Consider the following 26,305-nt stretch of genomic DNA (forward strand, 5'->3'; position numbering starts at 1 on the left):
CTCTGAGACTGCCTTTAAAACCTGAAGTCTGGGAAAGTTCGGTGTTGAAAAAATGCCTTTAGGAAGAAACTTTCTATTTATCCGGCACTTTGAGTCATATCTACATCTTCCAAGAAAATTTTTAGACATCTCTCAGAATCACGCCTGGCCCTTAACGTGGCCTGAAGTCGGACAGCGCTCAGACACACTGCTGAGGGTTTGTTTTGTCCTGCTTTTCAAAAAAATTAATATATCACTGTAGAGAAACTCAGAACTATACTATAACCACAGCATCTTTTAGTTTTCAGAAGATGGTATCAAAGACGAAATACCACCTCCCCCCCAGATTAGCCACATGCTGTAACGGAATTATTCAAAGCAGCATCAAAATGTAATTTTATAGCATGTTTCCCACACTTTCATATAACAACAGCCGCCATAGGCAAACCCAGGTCGCACCATGCAAAGCAATAGTCAAAAGACAGCAAGAAATAATGTTAACCATGCTCTTCTGAGGGAAGAGGGGAAGCAGTCTTAAGCGGGAAGAGAAAAATGAGGTCAGAGGAATCTGCGCAGAGCTGCAGGACACTCCTCCTGTCCTACTTCTCAGCGGAGATGGCTGAAGGTTCGGGTCTGGGTGCTCCGTCACGCCTGGGGCTCGGACACGTAACTGCACGTCAGGGACAAGGGGGTTTGAAAGGTTCGTTGGCTCCCGCCCCAAATTTTACATACTAAGAGTTGGCTCTGCAGTTTTATAAGCAACTCAATAAATTACTAAGGTATTTAAATGGTGCTTTTGGTGTCTTAAGTTAATTTCTGTTCTGAAAATCTACCAGGAAGGCCAAGCAAAACAGACAATTTATTTAAAATCCTGTAATTTACAGCAAGAAATCCCTGCAAATTTCTATTATGCTGGCTCACAACTTCGTAAATCATTACAAAATTGCACACTGCTGCTCTGGCTACTGAGAAGGGAAAGAGCTTTCGGAAGAGTTGCCAGGACGTAATCTAGAGGGATCTCTTGTTTTCTGTCACATTACTTTCCCCATGATTGATTTAAATAGATGTTAAGGTCAAAAAGGATAATTACCACCATACTCTGCATAATACAGGCTATGAAATTTAGCACAGTAATTTCTGAATCAAAGCCATGCCTCCGACTGACCTGCCGTGCTCTGTTCAGACAGGGATGTAATCCGGCTTACAGATTTAAAGTCATGGGGAAGCCACCACTTTCCTTGAACACTCTAAACAACCTTTTCATTTCTTCAGACCCCTACCTCCAGCTATCACATGCAGGAAAGACGATGGGGCGTATATCCAAGCTGAAAATCACAGAATATAATTATGCAGGGAAATGTGATGCAGTCGAACGGCAGCAGCTCGCCAGACGGTCATCATTAAAGCAGAGAATACAGGGGAAAACCATGATCTTGTAACACTTGAATTTAAAGAGATACAGGACAGGGAAGACTGAAGAGCCAGCAAAGTGGCTGCAGAAGGAGAGCAGTGATAAACACTGTTTGAGTACCTATGCTGCTGTTAAGTTCCTTTAAAAAAACCCAAAATCGTAATCAGGAAACTTATACCAAACATGTGGAAGAACATGTGGAAGTGTGAAAACAGGTGACTTGAACAAAAATGAAAGTATCAGCATCACAGTGTTTCCAGGAGGTGGAGGGAGGGGATCCTTCCCCTCTGCTCAGCACTGGTGAGGCCACCCCGGGAGTGCTGGCTCCAGCGCTGGGCTCCCCAGTCCAAGAGGGACAGGGACGGACTGGAGAGAGTCCACCAAGTCCAGCGAGGGGCCACCAAGATGCTGAAGGACTGGAGCATCTCTGCTGTGAGGAAAGGCTGAGGGAGCTGGGACTGCTCAGCCTGGGGCAGAGCAGGCTCAGGGGGTTGAATCCATGTCTATAAATACCCGCAGGGAGGGTGCCAAGAGGATGGAGACAGGCTCTTCCAGTGGTGCCCAGTGCCAGGACCAGAGGCAAGGGGCACAAAATAAGAAATTCCATCTGAATACAAACCCCCATTTTTCTACTATGAGGGTGGTCAAACACCGGCACAGGTTGCCCAGAGAGGCTGTAGAGTCTTCACCTGTGGAGGTATTACAAACCCAGCCAGACACGGTCCTGGGCAACCTCCTCTGTCTGACCCTGCTTGAGCAGGGGTTGGACCAGACGATCTCAAGAGGTCCCCTCCAACCTCAACCAGCCTGTGACTTCTGTGACTTTGTTATATAAACACTGAGGTGAACTAGGCTGACCGACCTCGGAGCAGACAAAGATCAGGTAGCTGGGGGAAAAAAAAAGTGTAGGCAAAATGGAGTAAAAAAGAACTAAAGAAGAAACTAAGTGTTTGAAAGTGATGAGAAAGGTGATAGAGAGCAAATGCAAATTCTCTGGATCTGCTCTGCCTGATGGACAGTCCTGCTCCCCGCTCCCTTCCCGTCTGGCATGGCGTTTTTATCACCACTGCTCTGCTGGACCCAACAGCCCTGCGACAGCAGTTGGATTGCACTACTGTTATTGGAAAACCCACCATGAACCGGAGGGAGGAAGAACTGGAACGAATGAGAAATATTACTTCAGCAGCAGCGTACAAGATAAACTGAGGCAGCACTACTGGAGAAAGGAGAAAACTACAGAAGAGGCGAAAGTAGCTGATGTGAGAAGTGGTGGAAAGGTGGACCAAAGCTTTCACCATGCAAATAGGTTAGAAGATGCCATCAAAGCAGCATCAGGATTAAGCGCAGCTATCCTGCCCGCAGGTCCTGTGTCTCCTGTTCCTGCCCAGCAGTCCCACGAGGCACCTCGACTGCAGGATGAGACTGCAGAGCGCGGTACCCGCACTCCCTCCGAGGTCTGCATTAGCCCCAGAGCGCCCGCATGCCAACAAAGCATGCCAGCAAGCAAGCAAGCAACACCGTTCACAACTAGGTTCCAAACCCAAGATTTCTTTTATATTTTATTCAGATGTCTTCCTCTTGATCTTGAATCTTATAGCCACTTAAGAGTAGTGTATAAATCTCCCGACTATTTCCCTTGCAGATGCCTTCTGACCATTTTTTCCTCCCCATCAAACTCTCCATGCTCTCACCTAACGCATCTTCCTCATAACCCACGTCCCACAGACTCACAGTTGCACCCGAAGGATTTTAAACCACAGGTTAAAAATAAATACCTACAGACATCTAGATGTCAGGTTAAATAATAAGTACTGAAACACAGATTTTTTGTTTGAAATTGTTAGGCTGATTCATTGTGCTGACCCTTGTCCTCACCCTTCCTTCCTCCTTGCTGTCCCCTTCTCTTCCACCTCGTTGTAAAGTATCGTCGCATCCTCATTGAGCAAGGTTACATGTGAGCTGGGATCTCCCTTGTCTCTAGATGAAGAGATATTTTTATCCCTTTTCTAGAAAGAAAGTCTATTTTGTTATTATGTAGGCACATATAAGGTGTTACGGTGCAAACACGCCTAGCCACCCCGGCTTTGTCTGCAACAGCCCTCCAGACAGTGCCAGCTGCCACAATCCCCCCAGGCTCACGCTACTGAACTCTCTTCCCCAAAACCTTTTTGTGGCTGAAACTAGGGCTAAAATGGATCTAGGATCCCTAGAGGTCACACAGGGCTAAGAAGCAGAGTATAAGAAAATGAATGTACTCCACCTGTGTCAAAGAAAAATGGCAGAGCGGACAATAACAGTGGGTTCAGTCACTTTGAGGTGGAACTGGTGACTGGACAGCTAGAAGGAAACGTCAGAGAGATGAATGTGGACATGGGAACGAAGGAGAAAAAAGGCACATTGGAAATTGTCAGAAGATAAATTAAGCTGCCAAGCAAATAAAATCACTCTGGGTTACAGAACTTAAAAAAACAAGGGACAGCATCAATGACATAGATATGAAATACATCAATGCAGAGCTGATGGCAGAGGAAAGTTTCTGGAGGTCTGATCAAAAACCTGAAATTACCCAGTCATGCATATGTTTGCAAACCCCGAGAAGGACAGAACTCGGCAGGGTAATCAATGGTACTGGAGACGGCAAAGTTAAACCAGGACAAACAAAAATAAAGGCAGGAGGAGTGACGTTGAGGGACTAGGAAGAGCAGATAATCAGTGACATTAGGAGCAGAAGACTGAAAAAAAATCCAAGTTAGAGTTAGTGGAAATAAAACCTCTTAGATAGGAAAAAAGAAGGTCTTTGAATATTGTCTAGGCAGGTGACATCATATCCCTTTCAACTTCAGTTCTGAAGTCGCAAATAATTTTCTTTTTAGCTGTAAGAACATGTTTCACCTGACCAAACGCAATGTCCGTAGTCTCCAGGCTCCTTAGAAATCAGAAAAAAATAATGCAATATTTTGTTGTATTATAGGTAGCAAATATGGCGACTGCTTTCATAGGCTAGGTTGTTGAAAAGGACTTCTATTTTAAAGACCCTTCTCAGTCCAAGGGAGAAACTTTTGCCTCCCTGAACACACATTACTAGAGGCTTCTTCCTATGAGCTAGCTGTCTGCACTCCCGTACGGTCAACGGGAAGAAAGCAGGCGTTGCTACACTGTTCTCATCTTAAAGTGGACATTAAACCAGGTCTGCTCTATCACACTCCAGAAGAGTGTACCTGTCCCCATAAAGGACGTAGGGAGCCTACGGCAGCTAGCTGAGGAGGAAATGTCTCCGCTGCAGACGACTGAGCAGCTGGGATGGTTGTCACTCTTACACTTTTATAGGACCCCTAATGGCAACAGGGACGTACACGAGCCTTTTGGGGAAAAACAGAGAATGATCCATCCATCTCTTCACAGGGCATATACATTAACAAGACTGAAATACAATGCATTTAAATTCTAACATGGATCTGCAATGTAAAAGATGCTGCATAACCTACAGACTGACCACGGCTGCTCAGAAAACAAATTATGTAGAAGGGTATTTAAAGAGGGAAATACAGGCCATTAACCTAATTGAGGACAGGTTGTCTTTGGGAACAGAATTACTGAAAGAAGAATAGCGCACATTGACCACAACAGGAGGAAAAAAAATCTATTCCTGAAGTAATTTAAAATAAATTAGCTAAAACAAATCACATTTAATGGGCTTGGCCTAGTCTTACAGAAGAGACATAACCATCTCCATTTATTTAGAAAGGCTTGTTGGCTGTAAAGATCAGCGAAATACTGTGTTTTGTTGTATCATAGGTAACAAATATAGGCAAGGTTGCATGAAAATTTCCCCTTTGTAAATGTCTCAATAAATGTGGGGAACATCTGTCTCCCACATCTGCTACAACACATCAAATGTAAACACGCCATTGAATCAATCGGCTTTTTTCATTTGGAAACTTACATTTTGCAAGATGAAAAATATCAACATTGTAATGTTACCTACGTAAATGCGAAAAAAATCCACAGCTGAGCATGGCCATAGCTCCCCTGCTGCGCCCAGCACTCCCTGCTTACCAGCAAAAACTTCCTCTGACCCCATTCTGTCTGCAGCATTTTAGAGACGACAGAAAGCTCCCTGCCTCGTGCAAACCACCGTTACTGAAATGGTGGGATCTGAAGAGTTCTCTGCCCCTCTGGATATTTTCCCACTGAAAGCAGAGGATGAGGAGGCTGGAAACGATAGAGGTTCCTCTGCGAGATGTGCATGGACTGAAGAGGAGCATTGACGAGGGCTCCTTTGGTTGGTTTGTTTTTCACTTTTTCGTTCACAACAAAAGCGAGCTCAGGCATTAAAGTCCTGTTCGTTCAGCTCAGTCTTATTCCCAACAAAACAGTTGTCAAAGGGAGGTTATTTTCATGTTTTTAACAGCAGGAAATCGCTAAAAGAGGTTTCTGTCCTGCCCTGCTGCTGAATGGCAGCGTTCACTGCATCCTGGAAGAGCGAGAAGCTCTGCAGTGCAGCTGGCCCTCGTCCTGTCTTTTGGCAGCCCTTGTGCAATGAATGGACGCAACCATCACAAGAATCATAGAATCATAGAGTCACAGAACGGTTTGGGTGGGAAGGGACCTTCAAAGGCCATCCAGTCCAACCCCCTGCCACGAGCAGGGACTTCTTCAACCAGAGCAGGTTGCTCAGAGCCCCGGCCAACCTGCCCTGGAATGTTTCCAGGGATGGGGCATCGACCACCTCTCTGGGCAACCCGGGCCAGTGCCTCACCACCCTCAGCGTAAAACATTTCTTCCTTAGCTCTAGTCTGAATCTCCCCTCTCTTAGTTTAAAACCATCACCCCTTGTCCTGTCGCTTCAGGCCCTGCTAAAAAGTCTGTCCCCATCTTTCTTACGAGCCCCCTTCAGGTACTGGCAGGCTGCTGTAAGGTCTCCCTGGAGCCTTCTCTTCTCCAGGCTGAACAACCCCAGCTCTCTCAGCCCTTCCTCACAGCAGAGGTGTTCCAGCCCTCTGACCATTTTCGTGGCCTCCTCTGGACCCGCTCCAGCAGGTCCATGTCTTTCCTGTGCTGAGGACCCCAGAGCTGGACGCAGCACTGCAGGGGGGGGTCTGACCAGAGCGGAGTTGAGGGGCAGAATCCCCTCCCTCGCCCTGCTGGCCACAGCCTTTCTTCCCCAGGGAGACCCTGGACTGAGCACTGCCCACTCTGCCTCCACGAGCCAAATCGGTGCCTTGGTTTCTCAAGGCCAGAGCTGTCAAGCACAAGCTAGAGAAGTCTCTCATTCTCCCACAGCAAGATTTCAGCCCCTCTTCCACGGGCGATAACGTATTTTCTGGATGCAGATGTGCCTAACTTTTTTTCACGGAGGTCGGTATGGAGGAGCCGTGGCATGCAGCCAAGCTCTGCCCCAGCTCTGGTCGCAGAGAAGCCTGGGGACGAAGCAGAAAACCCGTGTGCCTCCTAGAGGGACCCAAACCCTCCATGTATGCATCTGTGATGAACAGATTAAAACCGGAACGAGGCCGGTTTTCACAAATAATTTAATGCAATCCACAATTATGACTAAATTCCTTCTCTTATTAAAAACATTACTAGAAAGCCCACGAAAGAGGCTTTTCAAACTATCTGCATTAATCAGTACGGACTTCCACTGCGGTTCTGCGTTAGCTGTGTCTACCCAGACAGCTCTATCTAGCTGTGTCTATACCTACAGGAAACCCGGGAACAGCAACTTCCCACTAGTATGTGGATGCAATTGAAGAATCGCAGAAGCAGTTCTCTTTTTCCAACAAAGTCATGTCTAGGTATCCATTTATTATTCCTTCCAACTTTGCCTTCAAATAAATTGATCCATATTTGCTCCATCTTTTGGGGAAAGAAAGCAAAGCAAAACAAAAACCCTTACTCTTGGATTAGTCTACTGGTGGAAGCTGGAATATGTTAGCGTGAAGGAAGAAAGCTTGATGAAGGTCTAAACAAATGTAAAATGCTCTTCAGAATGGAAAGGATTTAGCAGGATACTACCTTTTGCTCATCCTATATCATCACTATCACAGAAAACAAATATATTTCTAGCAAATGCTATTGTGCTTTGCTGATGCCCTTTCATTCTTTTCCATCACTGGGGACGTTCACAGACGGTTGAGCCCTATCCTTCCTGTTTTCAGGATGAATTTTGTGTCCACAGACAGGCAAATATGTAACTTCTAACATTTTCATCCATCATTTATTCCAGGTATATAAAAGACAGTCAATTTTAGGAACAAATTCAGCTTTCAAAAAGAAGCCAAGCCCCTGAAAAGCGGCCAGTTTGAACAGCTTCAGCACATTAAAATGCGGCTCCGAACCCCATTCAGCTCACACAAAGCAACCTCAGCAACCCTGCTATCTTTATTTCATGCTGCCAAGATGTGACAGTGCCTCCAGCTAGGGAAATGAGGCCTTTAATTTTAGTCAGTGTTAATCTTTTACATCATGGATTAACCTAGAGCGATAGTAACTGTAATGAATCTTGGGGAAAACACTGTAATCAGACATACGTGAACTGACAAAATAGAAATGTAAATTTTCCAAGGGGGAAAACCCCGTTTCTCCTCCTTACCTCACTCTATTATTAACTCCTGACACCTGTACGTTTTCCAGGTTTAAAGAAACGGAGGGGACAAAGACAACACTGACACATGCTTCTGTGCCCCTGACAAACGGGATGATAGATGAACTAATAACGCTGCAACGCGCTCAGTGGTTCCGTCAGTGCACTGAAGTCTCAAAATACTCAGAAATATTACACCGAATATGGATGGGCATATGCCAAGACAAATACAGAGACACTTTCATGCTGAGGTAAGAGCCAAGTATTTTAGCTTTCGTGCTTGCTAGGAAATGCAGATTCTGTGACCACCCGGTTTGACTGGCTGTATGCAGAGGTTATGCAGACGATAGTGGACCTCGAAAGGCCCTTCTATGCAAGGCTAAAAACCCCTGCTACTGGATGTATCTCCATGTACAAATACTTGTAACCTAGCAATCACATCGCGTCTCTGCCTTCCTTAATAAACTAAACAGATAATGCTCCTTTAGCATCACACTTCCAGCTTTTAGCTATTTCGATAGCTCTCTCTCAGTTAATTTTGCAGTGTTTCCATATTCTGTTCGAAATACGTATACTCGACCTGAGCCAAAGTTTTAGCAGTTTCAGGTAAAACCTGGTAGGCAGCATTTCTTTGGTATGTGTGGACACGGCCTGATTAAGATAATCTAGGCTACTTTAGAAGTACTTTTCAGCGTAGTTCAACTCAGTAATGCCAGGAAGCAAGCCTTGCAGAGACGGAAACAGCCTGGATCATAGAAATGCTATCATCTGAAATGGCTTTCACTGACCGCTCCTTGTAGAACCTCAGCTGAACAAACAGAGAAGCTCTGATGAAGTATTTCTCATTATTATGTGATGAAAACCAAACCAACCCTGATTAGACTTGGACAGGTGTACGTACTAGATATTTTGCAAAGAACAAAGGCACGAAGCAGAGTCTGAATGACAATACCTTTCGAGAGATGTGTTTGGGTCCCACTGCGAGCCTCAGGTACATCCCCAGGGGCTTGTTGAGTGGTAATGGAGAAGCATGCGTTCTGCAAGCTGAGAGCCTGAGGAGCTGCAATGATGGAGGCAAACATTACTACCTGAACCTGGGGCAGCCTGTCCGTTCCCCCCAGGTCCAGGAAAAGGTAAATACCCCATTCCTTCTTTGGAATAAGCAAGTATAGAGAGAAGAAGCCTCTTCCCATGAACTCTTGCAGAGTCTGCTAGATGAAGTAACCTTTCCTAACAGAATTCTGAAAGTGGGATCCTTGAAGAGGGATGAGCCGGGACCTTGGTAAGAGGCGGGTACTAATACGGGTATGGTGATCACAGATGATGGCATCTACCATGCATTTGCTGCCTGTGAGTTCTCGTGATGCCTGACAGAAGATGACACTTGAAAGTAAGATGATTTCGGCTTTCTGAAGTTATGTTCTGGACTGGTCTAGTGCCATTCTACACTTCTGCGAACGCCTCGCCTCTCAGGAGGAGCAAACTGTGGACAAAGGATGACGCAATGATCATTTTGCAGAACCAGGTCATTTCTTTGGTGTTTATTCCACGTTTATTCCAACTTCTTTTCTTAGCCTTTGCTGGGGATGGTATCTGTAAAGTATATGTGCTATAGAGGCCTTCATCCTGAGTTACCTCAGTGTAGCCATTGAATTGCTGAGGAAGTGCATGGCTTATTTATCAGAGTACAGAAAAGTTCTGTGCTTTTAAATGGGGAGTCACCTATAGTTACTTGCATGTTTTTCAAAATACGAGCTGCTTGCAATCAACTGGTACGTTGTTTGGTAACAACTGTGACCAAGGATTGGCCCCAATGGCTGAAGTAGCCTATCTTGACATTTTTGTTACCATCCAGGCTTTCCTGATGATCTCACTCAGCTCTCTTCTACAGACGTATGAGGTCTGAGTTAGCAGATGATAACTGATTCTCACGAGGAACTTTTTAAGCAAGTCTTGGTAGTCGACAATTGCAGGGTGCGTAGAGGCAGATGACATGCCATATGTCCAAACAGACCTGATTTCTCAAATCTTTATTTCTGGATTATCTTTGGTCTACCTGATCTTGTCTTGGACAACAGACAGCAACAGAGACCTTGCTCCTTTACAAATACGAAAATGCTCCAAGCCAAAGGGTGTTGCTGATTCTAAAGCCCTGTTGCTGATTCTATCATGTCCTCATTAGTCAAAATACTGATCTTAGTAGCACTGTTGAAAAGCTCTTTATGTTTCCTTTGATCATTGCAGTTTCGACATCCAGTATTTCTGGGATTCTTGTGATCAGCTCCAGACGTATGCATATCCTTGCCCACATCAGAGAAGGGAAAGATTTCTTTAGTTGCATGCCTTTGGGACAGTCTCTGCTCACAAGAGGTATGCAGATCCCTGTAATTCACACAAGCAGACGAATATGGGACTGGAACACCAAAGGGGGCTCAGATTTGACTATTAGGTGCAGTTCTGGTCATCCCACGTGAAAAAGAAATGTTGAAAGAAGAAGAGGGACTGATAAGGACAACGACCGTGATCCAAATTACAGATTACCTTCTGTGCAAGGAAAAATTAAGTCGACAAGGACTCTTAGGCTAGAAGCAGGTGGGATATATACAGCCTTCAACAGCATGAAGAAGGTGAATTTTAGAACAAAAAAGGAAGAGCTTTCTTCAACAGGTCATAATTGTAGAACTCACTTGTGGATGCTGGATTTAGGAAGCAGTGGTCTCTATATGTACTGCAAATCAGGAAGTAAACTGATGAGTGCTGCGAGATGGGAGCAAGTGCAAAAACCAAGAGCAAAATCTGACGTACTGACTTGATGTAATGACTTGCTGCATATAATCTTAGCTAAGCATCTGCTACTTGTCATCATGGGTGACAGGATACAATATGAGCATGAAATTCTTGTACCCTTAAAACCCCTGACAGTGTAGAGGTCTTGTCATAACCTAATTAGTGTTTATCTTCAACACTACTTTACCTACTAATACCTACTTACAATAAGCTGTTGATTTTCTTTCCCTTCATTACCCCACACAAAACTGCTGTTCTGCTATTCCTTACCTCAACAGTGTATTGTAAGGTCTACGTGGCCAAGAAAACAAGTTGAAGGGTCAGGTCATAATATCCAGCCCTCCTCTTATTTTGGATTAGTACTTGATATGGTATTTTCCTAGCATCTTCTGTGGTGTTCTCCTCAAATTGAGGGAATAGGTATGCTAGGCCCTGCCCACAGAAGAACAGAAGCACAGCTGACAGACTATGATCTGAAAGATGTATCCTGAATGAGTTTCTGCATGTTGACATGAAAAAAAAAAGAAAAAGTGTTTCCTTAGGTAAAATGTACTTAAGGATCAATACTGGTACTTGGCAACAAAGCCAATACTCGTTTCATCTTCTCATGTGCTCTTTTAGTAATAAAGTATTTGTTCCTGTGTGCTTGAACTAGATCAGCAACTGAAAAGCGTAGCTGTGGAGGATTGCTTCACCTCCTCCATCACAGACCGTCCTCCAGAATACTCAGTGCTAAGCTTATATTGTGCATGAGTCTGTCTCCTGGTATTTTGCAAAGCAAGAAACACAGCGATACTTGCTGTGGATAATCCTGACTCAGCTTTCACTCTGTCCTCTTCTTCCAGATCAGACATGTTTTTTATAGATAACACAGTAGACACAATCAGAGAAAGAAAGAAATCTCCAAGTGGAAAGAAGCAGAGGAATGAATAGTTCCCGGGATTACGTTATTCCATGAGGAAAAAAGGCACCCATCACACCCACTGACCAGCACAGAAAGTAATCACCTACTGGAAAGAGGTGAAACGCTGGTGAGCCAGAACACGACAGGATGGCATCAGGAAGCTCTCCCTACCAGACAGGTGAGATGGTCTTGATGACTGCGGAATTAACAGATTTTTTAAATGTGAATTATCCAGTTTGGATTAAGAAAATGGGAAAAGCTGGTTAAACAAAGAAGTAGGAGCTAAGGAACTAGGTGATCACCACCCAAATTAACTGTTGCTCCTGAGTCAGAACTGACCGAGGGTTGTACCGTTCCATTCTGTAAGACCTTTTACGCAAGAGGATGAGGAGGCTGCAGGAGAACCTTGCAGACATTGCTACTGAGGCAATGCTTCAAGCTTGTGTGCACAGAGGACATGCGTACCTAAAGCAGGATCTTCTCTGATGGAGATTTGAAGGTGATCGTTGTCTGCACTACAGCGAACAAACTTGGACGCCAAACAGAGGTTAAAAGCAGAGGCAATGCAAAAGACCTTGCCCACAAGGTTGCTTGCAACCCAATAAACGAGAAGATGTTATGGGTCATGTGCTTAAGGACTGCCTACATGAATACTCTGTAAAGCACTGGCTTTGGGAATTGTCTGCTCTCTCAGTCTCTTCGCTTCTAATTCAGCAAAAGGCGTATTTCATGGAGTAAGGTGTATTTCACAGAATCATAGAACAGCCCAGGTTGGAAGGGACCTCACAAGATCAGCTGGTCCAGCCTTTTGTTGGAAAGGTAGCCTAGGTAAGATTACCTAGCACCTTGTCCAATTGCATCTTGAAAACCTCCAGTGATGGGGACTCCACCACATCCCATATTTGAAGTCATACGGTGTATTGCATGTTGTGTAGTGTTTGTAGACACTACATGGGATGATTTATAGACAGAGGTTGAAATAACTTTAACGTAGCCAGGTCAAACCTGCACACACAACCGATCTTTTTCGTCTTGGAAAGTAGAAGGAAAGTACATGGATCTTTGCTTGGTTCTGTCTGAAGGAGTGCTGCTGAAAATGAGGGATCTGCCTTGCCTCTGGAGCACCACCTTCTCACTAAAATAGCGACGGTTCAGTTTCTCATTCCCTGCAGGGAACATTTACTCACTCACAGCTTTGGACAAGTGAAGTCTCCCATGAACCACCTTGCTATTCTCCCTAGCATATCTTAACAAGAAAGAAAAGTGCAAATACACGCTTCAACTAGGTTTTTGCATGTTTACATACGTACAGCCGTACAATAATTTACATATATATAACTACGTAAATGTAAACCCAAATTCAACTCAAACCTAAATGCCTCTGGTAGACATGGGCAACTTGAAAGAACTTTGGCAGCTCAGCTGTGTTTGGTGTGGAGAACAAGTGTTAACAACGGCAACGCAGTACGTTATGTGAAACGTTATGTGAAACGTCTCCAGCAGAACAGAATAATCCTTTGTAAGCAGAGGAGCCTATGATACAACAAGACCAGCCTTTCCCAGAACAGCTTTGGAAGTAATGCTCTATTTAAAAAGAAAAACAAAAATCTCTTTAGCGCTCTTTAGATATTTCTTCAGTCACTCTCATGTAATAACATCTATTCCAGTAAAAGAAAATCACTCTTCAGAGAGAACAAAATGAAGCACTGCAAACAATTCCTTATATTATGAATGCTGCATACACACTTTGAAGTGGCAGTGTTACCTGAAACCTATTAGAGAGTCCTAGTGATACAAAATCCATATTCTGTATTTTTTTACCTCTCACGGAAACAACCAACCAATACTGCACGGCACACATACCTTTTTGTTGGTGTAGGTGCTCCAGAGGACATGTGGGTCACCATGGTGTCATTCATGTTAGTCAGAGGCCGAGGAGGACTAAAATAGAAATATTTATTCCAGTTAGTGATTTAAAAAAAACCAAAAAGGAAACAAACCCAACACTAGGGAAAAGGACTCACTGCGCTCTGTGCCAACAACAGCCCAAAGAGCAGCAGCAGAAATTGCTTTGCACAAAGATACCTGACAAGCTTCGCCTACTCTCGTCTTATTGCTTTTCACAATTCACGTGTTACACTAAAATGAGGATAAAACTAACACTTCTGATTACATAACTTTCGCATTGTCTAGTAGTTCAAGCAAAGGTAGGAACCATTCAAATTAGGGCAAATATTTGAAATGTTTAAAGAAATTAAGCAAAGATTTATTATAACAAGCAATCATTTATACAACAACCACATACACCATCTGTTTGGTTTTTATTTTAATAAGTTAAAGTTAGTTGGAAAAAACAAATTGATAGAGCCTCGTGTTCCTTACTGCCCTACAAAATACAACCACGGACTGACGCACCCACTATTTGCATTTTTAAGCCCTGAAAGTTTCCCAAGGCCACACTGCCGCGGCCACCCAGGCTTGGTGTGCTGGTGGCTGTGCAGGGAGTGGGTGGCACGAGGAGCCCACACGGGACGTCCCCAGACAGCTCTGCCGGTGCACTCAAGCTGTTGGGAGAGAAGAACGACGGCAGCTACTATCACAGAATCAATATTTGCCTACGTTTACCCTCCAGTGATATCCAAATACATCCATCATCCTTTAAAATGAGCCTTTAAAAATGCGCAGCGTTGTCTGTGCACAGATCAAAGCTCAATTTGCACATTAGACAACACAGGACTTGCGCAGATCCTAATGGAGAAAAATGCCACACTCTCCTGCATACTTTCTTGGAACATGGATTAAATTCTTCACAGGTTTGTATGGGCCATCAGCTTAGCATTCACTTTCAGTAAGATTTACTGCAGATAACACTGAAATTAATTCTTGCCAGCTTCAGTTTTCTACAGTACAACGGTGCAGAAGGCGTTTGACCCGACAGCGTTTGCAGCTTTTCTCTTCCCTGACTTTCCCTGTGCAGCTGCATGGAGCCTGCTCCTCTTTCGGATGTGTGAACACTAGGAATTGCTGTAAGACTCATTAGCTTATTTCATTCAACGATTTTCAGAGCCCAGTAATCCCGAGAATCAAACAACCATTTAAAAAAATCACCTGGATGTCAAACATGTAAAATCACGAAGAATATATTTACTGCATTCCTTCTCCATGTAGGATTTGAGTGCAAAAGCACTTCAGTTCTCAGTCCTCACTCAGGACAGATTTGCCCAGAAATAATTATGCTGCAGATTTAATGTTAATGTTGCTCTAAATATAACATTATACCAAGAAATGATTTGGTCATAAGACATTTAATGAATGTGTTCCTTTGGAAAAGGAACTTCTTACTGTACAAAAAAGCAGAATTAGGATTATAATGCACTGGAAAGCCGACAGACGTGCCACATGGCGGTACATTTGGAAGCCATTAACTTTGCTAGTGAACATACAAATACCTCCCGTGGTAACGAGCAGTTAATTAACAGTGCTTTCCCTCTGCCCCTTTATCTCCCTCCTTACTTCTTCTTGACTGAATGCAAGGAATGCTCTGTCCCCATCTACACTGCAAAACTCTCCTTTTTCCCTAAAGATTCACTTATCAGCTTCACATTCTCCTGCCACGCACGCCACCAAACTGTACGTGCAGCTGTGAGAGAAACAGCTACGACAAGCAGCAGCTTTGGCACCCAAAACCATATTTTTCAGCAACGCCTCTTGCTTCACAGCTTCTGCGGGCATTAGCTGGCTGTTCCTTTGGGAGGGACGAACGGCTTCCTTCAACACTGTGCTCTTAGACACAACACATCCCACCTCAGTATTCCTAATAATTTTAGGGGAAGTGAATTTAATCACACGGTATTGCATTTCAGTGGAGGGGATAAAGCAAGCTCACAGCAGTGTCTGAGACACCGAAGCCGCGGCTGCAGCGTGCTGCCAGCCTTTAATGACCGCAGGGGGTACAGGGAGCACCGAGGCCAAAGAGGACAGCACGCACGTGCTCACCGTCCGCGAGACGTAGGCAGCGGCACGAGTTTTCACAGAGTTCATTTTGCTTTAAGTAACAAATTGTACAGGAGGGCACGCTTTCCATTATCCCACAGCAGCTCATCTACGTGGGTCTACTATTTCGAGTGAAGGGTAAGTATTTTGTTACAATATTGCTTTTATATGACTCTTCTAATAAGGAAGTGGATGTAATTCACCATTTGCAATCTGGTTTTAGTATCATTACGAGCCATTTCCACAAGTTCATTCCAGTTCTGTAAATACCAGTGTCCTCAATTTTCCAGCTAAATCCTTGCTAACAGTGATAAAGGCAAAGAAAAAAATTAAATATGAACATCTGGTTAAAAGATTTCTAATAGCACAATTCTGTCTCCTTTATTACGTACAATAAAGCCTTTCCCAGTCCAAAGAATTTCTTGAGGCCATTTATACATTTTTAGGGAAAATCTTTTCAGAAAACTGTAACTCTGTCAAGATGGCACTATGTTGTCTTGTATAACTGTGACAGAAGAATCGTATTGCTTGTGAAAGCAGGAGGATCTGTAACCATGTACACAACACCACTGGAGTAATACAAGCTGCTTTAATAAACCTGGGACTTGCAGTGCAGGTCAACCTTATTTTACCACAACTCCTAGTTTAAAAGGAACATCACTGAATTCCCCCACCAAGATGCTCACGATAGTTGGCATCTGCTACGACCTATCGACATAACAGAAAAAAATGACAAACATCCTTGAATCAGCTACTGAGGAGAGATTTTTTGCCTCGATAATCTCACCAGAAAACGTAACTATCCAGACACCTGAGACAGGAGAAATCCCCAAACCATCGCTGGCACAGAAACTCAGAAGATGCACTCAGAAGTAACTCCTCTCCCACCCACAATGTAGCTGAGATAGTAAAACCACCGAATCACAGAATCACAGAATCGTATAGGTTGGAAAAGATCATCAAGTCCAACCGTAAACCTAACACTGCCAAGCCCACCACTACACCATGTCCCAGAGCACCACATCTACACGGCTTTTAAATACCCCCAGGGATGGCGACTCCACCACTTCCCTGGGCAGCCTGGTCCAATGCTGGACAACCCTTTTGGTGAAGACATTTTTCCCAATATCCCATCTAAACCTCCCCTGGCGCAACTTGAGGCCATTTCCTCTCGTCCTATCACTTCTTACCTGGGAGGAGAGACCGACCCCACCTCTCTACACCCTCCTCTCAGGCAGTTGTAGGGAGCGATGAGGTCTCCCCTCAGCCTCCTTTTCTCCAGGCTCAACACCCCCAGGTCCCTCAGCCGCTCCCCATCAGCCTTGTGCTCCAGACCCTTCCCCAGCTCCGTTGCCCTTCTCTGGACACGCTCCAGCCCCTCCATGTCTCTCTTGGAGTGAGGGGCCCAACACTGAACACAGCATTCGAGGTGCGGCCTCACCAGTGCCGAGTACAGGGGACGATCACTGCCCCAGTCCTGCTGGCCACACTATTCCTGACACCAGCCAGGATGCCGTTGGCCTTCTTGGCCACCTGGGCACACTGCTGGCTCATATTCAGGTGGCTGTCGACCAACACCCCCAGGTCCTTTTCCACCAGGCACTTTCCAGCCACTCTTCCCCAAGCCTGCAGCGTTGCATGGGGTTGCTGTGACCCAAGTGCAGGACCCAGCACTGAGCCTTGTTGAACCCCATACAATTGGCCCCAGCCCATCGACCCAGCCTGTCCAGGCCCCTCTGCAGAGCCTTCCTCCCCTCAAGAGATCAACACTCCCGCCCAACTTGGTGTCATCTGCAAACTGACTGAGGGTGCACTCGATCCCTTCATCCAGATCATTGATAAAGACATTAAACAGGAGTGGCCCCAACACAGAGCCCTGGGGACACCGCTTGTGACCGGCTGCCAACTGGAGTAAACTCCATTCACCACCACTCTTTGGGCCCGGCCCAACTAATGGACTTCAACCTATATCAAGAACAGCTTACAACTTTCTTTCAAAACTCCTGTTTTGTTTAGGTTAAATTTTTCAGGTTTAACTTATCTGGCATTTAAGGTGTATTTAATCAGCCTAGGGTGCTCTTGGGAAGAAAAGCACCTAAAAATAAGCAGTGAAATAAGAGAAATCTTTCAGATACCTGGGAGCTGGGACAAACATGGCAGCCATAGAAGCTGAGAAATCAAACTCCTTAAATTCTCCTTGTTCATGAGGCTTACAAAAAGTGATGTTAGCCAAGCAGCTGGGAGGTCAGAGATCAGCCTATGCCAGAGAGCATAAATGAAGACATCGGCAATCTTTATTCCTATTCCACACGTGAGGTCCAAGGTGTATACTGCATATACTTTTAGTAGCTTGAAAAACACGACAGTGTCCTTTGCAAAACTACAATGCTTATTTTACTTCGTACGTTGCTGGTTAGCACTGAAGTAGGTGCTAACTCATTCAGTCACGATGTCTGAAATGCCAGCCCTCTCCGTGTAACTAGACCTAGAAATAATCGAGGAAATAACAGCGTTGGAGGCTCAAAGCCAGGACAAGGACTCATCTTGACAACTGTACTGGGGAGGAGCTTCTAATGACGGGGTGCTCCTTTGGCCAGGGATATGTAGAAGAAAACTCACAGCTTTGGGTACCTCTGTTATCGCTGTCTCCTTGGGTTTAATTTATTCAGACTCTAACCAGGGACTGGCAGGGGAGGAGAACCTCAATCCATCCCAGTCCTACCAGTTTGATGCCAGTGCCAGCAACAGATGTCCAGAGCCTGGAGGAGGATCACAGGTCAGCAGGAGAGCACCTGAGGAGCAGCACAGGAATTCCAGCCACTCCAGCCACTAAGTCAGCTTCATCGGGGGCCCAGCCTAAATGTCTCTATGCAAACGCACATAGCGTGGGGAATAAACAAGAGGAGTTAGAGACGCGTGCACACCTGCAGGGCTGTGATCTTATTGGCATCACGGAGACGTGGTGGGATGGCTGCTATGACTGGAGCGTTGGAATGGAAGGATTCAGGCTCTTTAGGAAGGACGGGCAGGGGAGACGAGGAGGGGGCATCGCCCTCTGTGTCAATGGCCAGCTGGAGTGCATGGAGCTCCGCCTGGGGATGGGTGAGGAGCTGACCGAGAGCTGATGGGTCAGGCTTAAAGGGAGGGCAGGGACAGGTGACATTACAGTGGGGGTCTGCTACAGGCCACCCAACCAGGGAGACCGAGCAGATGAGGCCCTCTATAGACAGACAGGAGCAGCCTCATGTTCACAAGCCCTGGTCCTCATGGGGGGACTTCCCCCACCCCGATGTCTGTTGGAGGGACAACACAGCAGGGCATAAGCAATCCGGGAGGTTCCTGGAATGCGTTGATGGTAACTTCCTCCTCCAAGTGACAGAGGAGCCAACGAGGAGAGGTGCTATGCCGGACCTTGTTCTCACCAACAAGGAGGGGCTGGTGGGGAATGTGAAGCTCAAGGGCAGCCTTGACTGCAGTGACCACGAAATGGTGGAGGTCAAGATCCTTAGGGCGGCGAGGAGGGTGCACAGCAAGCACACTACCCTGGACTTCAGGAGAGCAGAGTTTGGCCTCTTCAGGGATCCGCCTGGCAGAGTGCCATGGGATAAAGCCCTGGAGGGAAGAGGGGCCCAAGAAAGCTGGTTAATATTCAAGGATCACCTCCTCCAAGCTCAGGAGAGATGCATCCCAGCAAAGAGGAAGTCAGGCAAAAACGCCAGGAGGCCTGCATGGATGAACAAGGAGCTCCTGGACAAACTCAAACACAAAAAGGAAGCCTACAGAGGGTGGAAGCAAGGACAGGTAGCCTGGGAGGAATACAGAGAAATTGTCCAAGCAGCCAGGGATCAGGTTAGGAAAGCTAAAGCCCTGAGAGAATTAAATCTGGCCAGGGACAACAAGAGCAACAAGAAAAGCTTCTATAGGTACGTCAGTGATAAAAGGAAGACTAGGGAAAATGTGGGCCCTCTCCAGAAGGAAACGGGAGACCTGATTACCCGGGATATGGAGAAGGCTGAGGTACTCAATGACGTTTTTCCCTCACACTTCACCGGCAAGTGCTCAAGCCACACCGCCCAAGTTGCAGAAGGCAAAGGCAGGGCCTGGGAGAATGAAGAACCACCCACTGTAGGAGAAGATCAGGTTCGAGGCCATCTGAGGAACCTGAAGGTGCACAAGTCCATGGGACCTGATGAGATGCATCTGTGGGTCCTGAGGGAACTGGCGGATGAAGTTGCTAAACCACTATCCATCATATTTGAGAAGTCATGGCAGTCTGGTGAAGTTCCCACTGACTGGAAAAGGGGAAACATAACCCCCATTTTTAAAAAGGGAAAAAAGGAAGACCCGGGGAACTACAGGCCAGTCAGTCTCACCTCTGTGCCCGGCAAGATCATGGAGCAGAGCCTCCTGGAAACGATGTTAAGGCACATGGAAAATAAGGATGTGATTGGTGACAGCCAACACGGCTTCACTAAGAGCAAATCGTGCCTGACAAATTTGGTGGCCTTCTACGATGGGGTTACACTGTTGGTGGATAAGGGAAGAGCAACTGATGTCATCTACCTGGACTTGTGCAAAGCGTTTGACACTGTCCCACACAACATCCTTGCCTCTAAATTGGAGAGACATGGATTTGATGGATGGACCACTGGGTGGATAAGGAATTGGCTGGATGGTTGCACTCAAAGTGGTGGTCAATGGCTCGATGTCCAAGTGGAGACCAGTGACGAGTGGCGTTCCTCAGGTGTCGGTATTGGGACTGGCACTGTTTAACATCTTTGTCGGAGACACGGACAGTGGGATCGAGCGCACCCTCAGCAAGTTTGTGCGCTGTGGTCCACACGCTGGAGGGAAGGGATGCCATCCAGAGGGACCTTGACAAGCTTGAGAGTTGGGCCCGTGTAAACCTCATGAGGTTCAACAAGGCCAAAGGCAAGGTCCTGCACATGGGACGGGGCAATCCCAAGCACAAATACAGGCTGGGTGGAGAATGGATTGAGAGCAGCCCTGAGGAGAAGGACTTGGGGGTTGAGAGGGTTGGTTGGTTGATGAGAAGCTCAACATGACCCGTCGATGCGCGCCCGCAGCCCAGAAAGCCAACTGTATCCTGGGCTGCATCACCCGCAGCGTGGCCAGCAGGGCGAGGGAGGGGATTCTGCCCCTCGACTCCGCTCTGGTCAGACCCCCCCTGCAGTACTGCATCCAGTTCTGGGGTCCTCAGCACAGGAAAGACATGGACCTGTTGGAGCGAGTCCAGAGGAGGGCCATGAAGATGATCAGAGGGATGGGGCACCTCTGCTGTGAGGAAGGGCTAAGAGAGCTGGGGTTGTTCAGCCTGGAGAAGAGAAGGCTCCAGGGAGACCTTACAGCAGCCTGCCAGTACCTGAAGGGGCCCACAAGAAAGCTGGAGAGGGACTCTTTACAAGGGCATGTAGTGATAGGACAAGGGGTAATGGCTTTAAACTGAAAAAGGACAGATTTAGATTAGATCTAAGGAAGAAACTCTTCACTCTGAGGGTGGTGAGGCACTGGCCCAGGTTGCCCAGAGAAGCTGTGGACACCTCATCCTTGGAAACATTCAAGGCACGGTTGGACGGGGCTTTGAGCAACCTTGTCTGGTGGCAGGTGTCCCTGCCCATGGCAGGGGGTTGGACTGGATGGCCTTTAAAGGTCCCTTCCCACCCAAACCATTCGATGATTCTATGATTCTATGACTGTGTGATTCTGTGACAGTACACTTTCATGTACCGAAGCATCGTATAGCAGTGGCAGATGCTATCAGAACACAAATAAATAGTAGAGATTTGTGGAGGGCTTGAAAACAGGGATCATGAGAGTCCTCTGCATTCAGCACAAATTTGGGAAGGAAGGAATAAAGACTAGATAGAACAATGCATGTATGCCATCACTTTAGGAGCCATTTACTCACCCACATATATTTTTTTTTTACACAAATATCATAAAGTTAATTCTGAAGCTAAAATACCTTAAATTGTCTTTATAGAAGGTATCACAAGTTTGAGCTTTCCAGCCCTAGCACTTGTTTATCTTCCTTTATTTTTTCAAAACATATTTATGTATTACCCCTGTCTCTTCTGTCATGACCAACTCCCTCTCTAAGGGTCCAGTTTTGGCTACTACTGGAAACAAGACATTGGACTAAACAGCTTTTTGGTGTAACCCAGGGGGGATGATATTCTGGTCTGAGATTTCCCCATCATCTTCCTAAACATGTCAATAAGCTTTTATGGGTAATTGCCGTAATTCTAATAAAATCAGCAAAGATCTTGAGTTCTCTCTATTGCTAGTATTTACTCTTTTTAACTACTGTCTCCAACGTGTAGTAAAACCTGAGATCCAGATGTAACTGAAGTTGCTGTCACATCTATTCTCAGTAATCTTGTCTAAATATCAGAGTAATCTTGTCTAAAAATGAGAAATAAGAAATAGATTAGTCACTGCTATTTCGTGTCAACAGTTTTCCTAAGTAGGAAAACCAACCATTACGCATTCTGAAGAAAAGCACAATTAAGCCTGGGTCTAATTACTCGCTTGTCTTCTTTCAAACTTGGTTGATGAAGGTCCAGAACAAAACCAGGACAATTCTGAGACCTCAGAAGTCTAAAACCTCAATAAATAAAAGGAACAAAGTCTTGAGACTTTTTGCTGTGCTGGACAATCACCCTGTAAAGGGACCTTTACCAAAAAGCAACAGTAAACAAAATTTACCGAACTGCCTTCCGCTCTCAACAGTTCTCCTATCTGAGACTGCTGACGTGCAGCAAAGCACCATTATTTATTTCCTTCCATCAGAGTACAGAGACTCAGAAAATGCAGAGCTCAGGAAAAGCAATCTATACTTGAGGGTTAAGGGCTGTCACAGCAGCCACTTAAAAAAAAAAAAAAGAAAAAGAAAAAAAAAGAAAGAATCTGTCAGTCAGATCTGGAATTGATGTGTCTGAAGGCGATGACTGACACCTGAAATTCTGAAAGCCGAAAAATTTCAGGAGGACTATTAAGTAGGGTCTGAAGGGTCCCGAGCCAGGTAAGGATTTCAAGCAGTGGAAGTTAAAAGTGTATCCATGTCAAAAGTGTAACAGATAACATTTCCTACCTTTATTCCATGTTTTGTGTTTAAGAACCAGTGTGTATATCACATATACCAAAAAAGCCAGTATTTTTCTGGTGCACTGATTAGCACTGTAATAAATGTCAGTAGCACTGTAATAAATGTCAGTATTTGTTTAATTATCATATAATAATTCCTGGAATTAAGCTACTTTTTAATTAGGGATGGAATTAATGGGGATCACAGAATCACAGAACGGTTTGGGTGGGAAGGGACCTTTAAGGGTCATCTAGTCCAGCCCCCTGCCATGAGCAGGGACTTCTTCAACCGGATGATGCTGACGATAACTGCACAACATCCATCAGTCTTTTTGTTATTTTTTTCTAAAACTGTAGCTCTTGCATTTATATAGATACAAACTGAGCAGTTATACGTTTGCTAACTTTATAGCTGAGTTTTGCTCTATAACCTGAAAAGTTCTGAACTGGTAAGATTTTCTAACATCTACTCTCAGTCTTTTTGACGCTGCTTAGCAGCCCCACCCCCAGTTCAGGCCGTGCTTCTTTGCGCAAAGACAATTACAAAGAATTACAACTAAAACTGGACCGACACATGAAGGCAGGCACAAACCAAAGGTAGACAGATATATTAGATATATGAAACTGAAAAATCATACTGACATTACACCACACTACAGAGAGTGGTTGACCATAGTCTTTTTTTTTTTTTTTTTTTTTTACAGGCATACTGACGGACTTTTAAGGAGAGATTTAAAGGAAAACATAGTTTTGCAGATGTTTGTAGGCAAACATAGAACGCTTCCAGGTGCCAGGCAGGCTGGCATCGCAGGTGGCAGACACCGCAGTCAAGACCTTGGTATCATGACAGAGATTTGCATGAAGTTAACGAGAGGGATTGTAACAAAGGAATAGCAACCGAGTCCACAGGGAATCCTACTTCTGTTTATCAACCGAAAAACCCCACCATAAATGATAAATATCGGCTGATGAAACACCGTTGTACAAAACTGTAAAAATAAAAACATCCCAGCTGGCACGACAGTCTGCTCACTGTTCTCAGTGAGTGAAGGTGTCAACTGGAAAAAGCAATAAGGTGAGATCGATTCCTTCTTCTGGGAACTGTATTATTTCTCCTATAGCAGTTTAGGAAGTACAAGTCATGAGAATTCATTAGAATTGTTTGTACCAACACATGCACTCGTAATGCTTTTTTGCTTAGTACTTCCCTCCAGGTGAGAAAGACATTGACTGTAAAGTGCAAGCCGATTTAATATCATTCTTGCTTTCTACTGCACGGCATTTTCACAGAAGCAACAAAATGCCTTAACAGCTACCTGGAAGTCCATGTAAAAACTAATCTCTTTCTAGCATAACGTATCAGGAAGGATTCAAAGCAACAGAAGCGTGCCCTGCTTTTCTCACATCGTATTCCTGGAAGAACTATGTCAATACATTTTGATAATAGCACAATAATGTTACCTGCTCTGTCTTAGCTTTGGTTCTCAGGAGAGACCAAAAAGATTCCTCCCAAGAGCAGTCACAACTGAAGTTACCTGCAGTAAGTACAATCCCCCTCTGTTAGCACTGCCACCCAGTGCTCCCAGAAAGACAGAGGCTGTGATGGCTTGAAGTGACAGCAGCAAGGTTGTACCCCCCAAAACATATGCTTTCTTTCTTGTTATGACAGCTGATTTAATAAAAGAGATTACCTCTCCCTTGCCACTCTTTAGAAAACAAGGCTACTTGCTGGTAACCATAGTTAGGTAACTCCATCTACAAGGTTTTGATTATTAAAACTTAAGGTCACAAAACCACATTTTGCTCAGTGCATACACATGCAAATACAAGACACATGTCCCAGAAACTGTCAGTCAAATGATGCTGCTTTCTTTCCTTAACTCCCATGCTTCAGCTATCACTGCGGTCAAACTTGTACTGCCATGTGCTCAAGGAATGCTCTTGGGTTTTGGATGGAAGCACACACTAGTCCCTAAACTCTCATGAGCCAACAACACACTCCAAGAGAGACATGGAGGGGCTGGAGCGTGTCCAGAGAAGGGCAACGGAGCTGGGGAAGGGTCTGGAGCACAAGGCTGATGGGGAGCGGCTGAGGGACCTGGGGGTGTTGAGCCTGGAGAACAGGAGACTGAGGGGAGACCTCATCGCTCTCTACAACTGCCTGAGAGGAGGGTGTAGAGAGGTGGGGTCGGTCTCTTCTCCCAGGTAACAAGCCATAGGACGAGAGGAAATGGCCTCAAGTTGCGCCAGGGGAGGTTTAGATGGGATATTGGGAAAAATGTCTTCACCAAAAGGGTTGTCCAGCACTGGACCAGGCTGCCCAGGGAAGTGGTGGAGTCACCATCCCTGGGGGTATTTAAAAGCCGTGTAGATGTGGTGCTCTGGGACATGGTGTAGTGGTGGGCTTGGCAGTGCTGGGTTAACGGTTGGACTTGATGATCTTAAGGGTCTTTTCCAACGTAAATGATTCTGTGATTCTATGAACTGCATCCACATCTGAGGCCATGCCACTGAGGACGCTACACCAGTTTATCACACTAACAAGAGCTCAGGCCAAATGTCAATAATCCTGGACTATTACCAACTGCTATCACAACCTCCTTACCTCACAACAACCTAAATACTGTGGGTATGACCACACTGTGCTATACTGCATCCAGGATTGTGTGCATGGGAAATTTATTATTTTTCCCAAGAATGTCACCTGAAATCTCAAAGTGCAGACATGGACAGAGCCCATTCTCCTGCCCCTGTCTCCCTCCCTTATTTTGCAAGCTTAGTGCTAACACTGATGGGAGCCTATATCTCTGTTCTTACAGCGTCACCAGCTCAAGCCATGCTAGGACTTGTGCTACGGTATGTTGTGGCAGAAAACGCTTGTTTTCTATGGGATCCTCTGCAGCACTGCTCTTCACTTGTTAATGCACTCGGCTGAGGAACTTCAGGACCAGTGGTCCTTCCTTGTACCTGCTTCACACAATGCCAAGCCACAGATGACCCACCACTGCTTATTCTGACTTAAGTGATGGTCCTGCTGTTGCAGAAGGACTGAGAAAAGACTCAGCGATGTGATGACCAGCATTTCCCCAGCGATTTCTGGTCATTGGCAGGCAGAGATGGCTCCTGAAGGGGAGTTCACAGGGTGGAGACACATATTACAGCTGCAGTTACTTAGGGTTTGTGGATGAGGAGCAGCAGTTCTAGACCAAGACAACTAGAAAGGGCAGCCTAATGTGGAAGAATCCCATTGTGACACCAACCTGGAAGAGGCAATGGCAATTCTGGTACCTTCACAAGAAGAGAGAGCGTTTTACAGAGATGTATGAATAGGTTATCTTGCCCCTTCATTATCTGGATGCAAATAGGGATGAGGCAGTATCACTTCTAAAGCAGGTTGATATTACCACCAGGTGCTGGCTATCGTATTGCTACGACCTTGTGGCACATCAGCGTGGTGGCTGCATCTCAGTTGATGCTGTTATAGTACTAATTCATGAGGAACTATAACCTTTTTACAGATGATAACTAGTACATTTAACAA

The 26,305-nt window shown here is 45.4% G+C and overlaps 1 protein-coding gene across 17 annotated transcripts in view; it reads right to left on the bottom strand.

Annotated features, from left to right (window-relative positions):
• The window catches only part of DTNB (dystrobrevin beta), a 226,569-nt gene that overhangs the window by 102,782 nt on the left and 97,482 nt on the right, over window positions 1-26,305 (bottom strand). For 11 of the 17 annotated variants that reach the window (XM_072858125.1, XM_072858126.1, XM_072858124.1 and 8 more), the window contains 2 exons: window positions 13,528-13,605; window positions 3,266-3,367 (listed from right to left, as the gene is read on the bottom strand). In XM_072858125.1, coding sequence (XP_072714226.1) covers window positions 3,266-3,367; window positions 13,528-13,605 — 180 coding nt within the window. The remainder of the gene's footprint in view (window positions 1-3,265; window positions 3,368-13,527; window positions 13,606-26,305) is intronic. The other 6 variants (XM_072858119.1, XM_072858116.1, XM_072858121.1 and 3 more) reach the window with 1 other exon arrangement.

This window comes from Ciconia boyciana, chromosome 3 (genome assembly GCF_034638445.1).
Source record: "Ciconia boyciana chromosome 3, ASM3463844v1, whole genome shotgun sequence".
Lineage (NCBI taxonomy): Eukaryota > Metazoa > Chordata > Aves > Ciconiiformes > Ciconiidae > Ciconia > Ciconia boyciana.